Below are 6,064 nucleotides of genomic sequence, written 5' to 3' on the forward strand. Positions count from 1 at the left end.
AAATAAGGAACTAACAGAAAACACACAGGTGAACATTAGCGTGAACGGAGATGTTAATTAACTGTGAAGAGAAACATACACCACAATGGAGAAGTCTCATCTCACAAGAATATGGAAAATTCAATAAATTTATTCAAAAACTACCATCTGTGAGGTCGATTACACGCTTATATGGTACTACCTGCTTATTGAATATAAGACTAAAATTAAAGAATAACAAAGGATTGAATAATGATAGACTAAGAGATAAATGATAGACTAGGAGATAATTCACAAGCTGTTACGTTGATCTAGGACTCCATCCCATAGAGAAGACTCATAGTGTTGAAAGTGAAATCTGCAGGTAGTTGATTATCCTCACGATAGGGCTTGGAAACTTGCAGTAATTCAGGGAATGGCATAACGCTCAAGTAAAATTAACAATACATTTTTCTCCCCAAAAAAAAAAAAAAAAATTAAATAACAAATAGTCATTCCTATAAGTGATTTGCATAACTCTAGGCTGAGTGGTGGAATTTGTCCAATGAAAGTTACTCAATTTTAACAACACTCAAAAGTGTCGAGCTGATAGGTAGAACTAGAAAAAGTGATTGGTCTTCAGTGGGTTGCTGCGATCAAACTACCAAATCATTTTGCAACAAAATTATATTGATTTCCATGCATGAGCATGTTTCAAATACACTAAGAGAAGGATGATGATGGGAAAACCAAGAAAGAAGAAATGGTAACTTACAATTTGGGTTTATTTAGGTGAAAATGGACACCCCAAAGAAGATACTGGTCATGCTATGTAAACATGGGAGAGTTGCTTTTATGGGGTTGTAGCACAAATTAACGCTTTTGTGCCCTCCAATGAGAATCCAATGAGAATTTGACACATCACTGTTAAATAAATAGAACATATGTTAGCAAAACATATGATCTAACCATTCTTTCACTCTTACAAAAAATAAAAAAACTAAAAGAAAAAACCCTTCCAGCACAGTCATCACCCAGATCAAATCCCACCAACCAAGCTGGTATCTCTCTGCAACTCTCTCTCTCTCTCATCGGTAGCTTTGAGTGGTTATTCTCAAAGATCCTGGTTTGGACTGTGGCATCTAGCATTGGCGGTGGGAGGTGGATGTGCGTGCATTTTTTGGTGGTTGTGCTGGGATGATTCTCAGAGCTACCAATGAGAGAGATAGAGAGAGAGAGAGAGAGAGATCTCGGCCCAGGCGGGGAGCGGTAGCTGTGCTGTGAGGGTTTGCTTCTTTTTAAGGGTGAAAGAAGGGTTAGATCTTATGTTTTGCTGACATATATTTTTCTTGTTTCATGCTACTGTGTCAACCTCTCATTGAAGAGCACAAAAACCTTAGTTTGTGCCAATTCCACTTACAAGTTATTCTTGTAAACAAGGCATTTGACTATATGAAGTAGTAAAATCATAAGAGTTTTATACCATTCTTGGTTAAGTTTTTACACATTTTAAAGCTATAAGACCACTGGTTAATCTAAAGTCATCAGCTCAAATTGAAAGAAAAGTGATCAAATAACAAGATATAGGACAAAGAAAAGTGAGAAATTAAATCAATAATACTACAAGTCAAAGTATACACAATTACAATTGGATTCCTTCCAACTCGCACAATTATATACAGTTCACGCTTGAAGATAAAGAATCACGTGCGTTTCTTTAAGAAACTGAGAAAAACAGAAACAAAAATACAGAGAGAATTATCAAAGAGGATACGTTCCACCAGTAAACTAATCTCATGAGAAACTTAACACGGGAGAGCTTTCACTGAAACCTCCTCCAACGTTGCTTTCCATGCTTGCGTATTTAGCTGTCCACCTTGATCCTGAATCTGATGCAAAATTCCAAGATGACGTTGTAATGGAAGCAGTATCACTTGCTGCAATATTTGCCATCATGCTGCTGCTACCTGGGATTGAGGAAGGCCAAACAAAAGCGGGTTTGAATGGTGGGACGTGCGGCACTGACACAGCTCCTGATATGATCTGAACAACAGACGGAGTTTTTGGCCTCTCACTGGCTATCGGATGGGAGCAAGCCAGCCCAAGAAGCAGAAGCCTCTGGGCTTCCTCAACCACGTAGTCATTTCCTAGTCTTTCATCCACAGCCTCCAGTATGCGTCCCTCTCGATGCAGCCACCAAACCCAATCCACAAGCAATTGGAAGCCTGTGACCTTGGTCCACGGACGCTGACCGCACACCACCTCGAGCAAGACCGCCCCAAAGCCATAGACGTCCGACTCGCAGGTGGCCTTGCCAGTATGGAAGCACTCGGGGGCAATGTAGCCCATGGTCCCCTGCACACCGTCCAGCTCAGCATAAGAGGTCTTCTCATTGTCTAACGCCCGTGCTAGCCCAAAGTCACCTAGCCGAGCGTTGAAGTTGGAGTCAAGCATGATGTTGTTGGCCTTGAGGTCCCGGTGCACCACTTTCTGGTCATATTCATTATGGAGGTAATGCAGCGCGGATGCCACTCCTGATATGATCTTGTATCTCAGGTTCCATCCGAGCGTCTCCTCGTTCTGCGACGCACAAAATAGGTGATTGTCCAAGCTGCCATTGGGCATGTATTCGTACACCAAAAGCAGTACCCCATTCTTCTCGCACCATCCTGTGCGCATGTCAAAGCATAGCTGTATTAGTTCTCAATGTTGTATCTAGTAAACTCTTGTTAGCATAACGTAGCTAATAGTTTAGTGTTACTAGGCAGTAGGCTGGGTAACAAATGCAAGCAAAAACAAAAAGAATTACTTAAAAATACATTCATTGCACAAGGTTCAATTCCAAAAATTTTAAGATAGCCTCCAGTACTAAAACTCTCTCCTTTTTATTCTGTAATTGAAAAACTTCGAAAAAGAGAAAGGGAAAAAAAAGACTTAATTGTACTTATTGATCTTATGATAAAGAAATAAAATTGAAGTGTTGATTTGTTCCGAAGTGCAAGTGTAAAGGTTAACTTTTTCAAATAAAAAGTGTAGGGGCCAAACTGATATTCAAACTAAAGTAGTTTAAATCCCTCATCTCCCTTCTCTTGTGTGGACATGTAAAAAAAAAAAAGGTAGTACTTGCAAAAACCTCAAAATTTTATAGATCGGTTGAATAAGCATAAAGGATGAAAAACGTTATAACAATACTTATAATCTTCTTTTTGGTAAGTACATACTTATAATCTTTTAGGTTGCCTAAACAAGGAAACAACAACCAAATCAATTAAAATCTCATAATTCAAAATAACAAAATAAAACATCCTTGAGTCTTGCTCCCACCAAAATCAAGGAAATAAATGTGTTGAACATTAGTTGTTCTTACCCAAAATACTTGGGCCACTTATCTTATTATATCATTCAATTTACCAGTGAACAACTCGACCTCATGTTTGGCTGAAATCTAATTCTTCCTATCCAGCAAAACAAACACATCAAATAGTACAATTCGTTTATATTATTGCCAAATTTATTATCTACAGATAGTGTAAGACATTGAAATTCCAAAATTCAGCTGCTGACAATATCCACAAGTCAAGCATTAAGAACCATATCAAACGAGCCAGTCCCTATAAAATTAATTTTTTCACCCTTTAATTTATCAATAGTAGTACTATAGTAGCTAATAGAGAACTCGAGAAAGAATCGAAACTCTCTACACAGAGGACATCATGCAGATGCCTTTCTTTTTACTTTTTTTTTTTTTTTTTTTTGGGAAAAAAAAAAAAAAAACAGAGTGCTAGGGCTTGGGCGTTATAGGCCTACTTTCAAATTCCACAACCTTCAAGCGGTTAATTTTTCCAAGATTGTCTTCAATCTTTTCAGAACTTTCAATCAATCTGAAGTTTATTATATCTCTTCCTGTTCATGATCAGTCTCGAGTCTCCTCTCTAGATTCCTCAAGATCCTAGGCATTTTTCGTTGCGTCACCATCAACGTATTTTGCCCCCATTAATGTTGGTGGTCTCCAACTGCTGTGGTGGTGCCATCACCTACTTATGTTGGTTTTACCTCAAGTTGTATTGTTCGAAGGACAGTAGGGCTCTGTTGGCAAAGGCCAAATATTTCTTTACTTTTTTTTACTTTTTAACATTTTTAATTATATCACTTTTTATTACTATTTAAATAAAAAAATTAGTATAAATTAATTTTATTTTTCTTTTTTTTTATACTTAACATTTTTATTTTTACCTTCTTTTTTTTTTTTTTCACATGAATCAATTTATGTTATAGTGAAAATGCCAAAAGCCTTTGCCAAACAGGTTCTAGGAGTAGAGGTGGCAATTTATGTTATAGTGTCAGTTGTGTCAAGCATGAGTATAATACTATATATATCAACCCTAATTTGACTCATTTAATTTAACGAGTCAAACCCCTCAAGTATAACCTTCTAATTTTATATTGAGTTCGTGTTGAATTCACAGGTCATATGAAAAATTATTAGCCATTATGTTACGTATCGGGTTCAGGTTGTAGCAAGACGTTGATATACTATATAAGTCAATCCTCACACAACCTATTTAATTAAATAAGTCATACTCCTTAACTTAATCCTTTAATTTCTAATTGAATTCGTATCAAATTTACAAGTCGTCCTACAAAAGTCAATCTTGATTTTATGCCCTTGTTATGCTATTTACGTGAAATTCGTGGTTAAAACAAAAAAAAAATCATAGCAGTAAAGAAATAATAATAAATAAATAAATAACATTTAAGTCTGTGATTGTTAGTGTTGGGCTTTGTTACGGTGAATGCGAATGCTCAGACTATTTCAATCGAGTAATGATTTCGCTTAACTTCACCCAAAATGTTATGAACTTGTTGAAGCAGTTTTCCGAATGATGACGTGGGAAAAGGCCCAACACAATACTTGATAACCGAAGGTTAAACTGAATGTGATAGACAAAGAAAAAGGATCAAAGCTGCCGGCGTTGTCCGGCCGGCGGAAGCTCCGATGCCTAAGTTAGTTGAAGTATTTAAGAGAAAAATGACTTGAAGGTTATAGATCAGAAAAAGATAAGCAAAATGCTCAGCTTAAGAGGGTGAAAGAGTTGTTACCGAAATAGTAAAAAGGGACCCCCCTTTTATAGGCATTGGATTGTACCTGTTCATATAACACTGTGGACTTTTACCGAGGGTCCACGTGTCAACAATTTATCGTAGAACATCAAATAGAATATTTATTCAAATATGTTTATTGTTCCTGAGGGTAATACTCGGTTCCTGCCTTAGGTTTGGCTAACCGAGTCTGATAACCGAACCGAGCCTGATAACCGAATGTCGATAATCTAATTTATATGATCCTAAGTCTGCTGAACATGAGTTCGTTTTGAACAGTAAAAATGACCGAGCGTGGGGAATGGGCCGGTAAATTTGAACTGGGCCCAAATAAACCGAGATTTGACCCAACAGTTTCCCCCCAATTTCCTTTTTTTTTTAACAGAATAAGGAAATTACATGTAGGAAACCGAGTGTAGGTCAGTTTCTATAAGCTCGGTTTTTGTCGTTTGGCAAGGTGATGCGAGTTGACTCTTGAAATTCAAATTTTCAAAATTTGAATTTCAAACAAATAAAACTGAAGCGTTCGAGATCCTTACCTCCGCCTTTTGAGAACCACGTGTAGGTTTCTGGGTGGTTTTACGCTTCCCATAATGGCCACACGTCAGCTTCTACACCAAGAGAGAAACGAAGTGACGTCGCTTCGCCGAACCCTAGTCCCTAGGGTTCATTTAATGCACCGGTTTGGATTCTTCGAAAAAAAGTCTTTAAAAAGGCCTCCTTCTTTGTTTAATCCCTATCGTTCCACATCGCAGAAACAATTGTCGCTCTTTCGGAGTTCTATCGATCTTCTTCTTTCTTCTTAAACTGATATTTTCTTCATTCAACCTTTTCTTGATTGCGTCCTTCCTCTGTCTTGAACGTTCAGTCAAGAACTTCTGTTTGAGCGTTGCCTATTCATATTCCAACAGGGACTTACTCCCATCTTTCGTTTCACATTCTTCTACTATCAATACCTGATGAGTCTTAAGGTTGAAAAAGTTCCCATGGAACTGGGCGAATCACA

General features: G+C 37.5%; 1 protein-coding gene across 1 annotated transcript; it reads right to left on the reverse strand.

Annotated features, from left to right (window-relative positions):
* Positions 1–1,542: 1,542 nt before the first annotated feature.
* LOC132168904 (probable L-type lectin-domain containing receptor kinase S.5) lies at positions 1,543–3,057 on the reverse strand. The gene has a single exon (XM_059579990.1). The coding sequence runs from the start codon at positions 2,635–2,637 to the stop codon at positions 1,753–1,755; it is 885 nt and encodes a 294-aa protein (XP_059435973.1). The 5' UTR covers positions 2,638–3,057; the 3' UTR covers positions 1,543–1,752.
* Positions 3,058–6,064: the final 3,007 nt, after the last annotated feature.

Source organism: Corylus avellana, chromosome ca2 (genome assembly GCF_901000735.1).
Source record: "Corylus avellana chromosome ca2, CavTom2PMs-1.0".
NCBI lineage: Eukaryota > Viridiplantae > Streptophyta > Magnoliopsida > Fagales > Betulaceae > Corylus > Corylus avellana.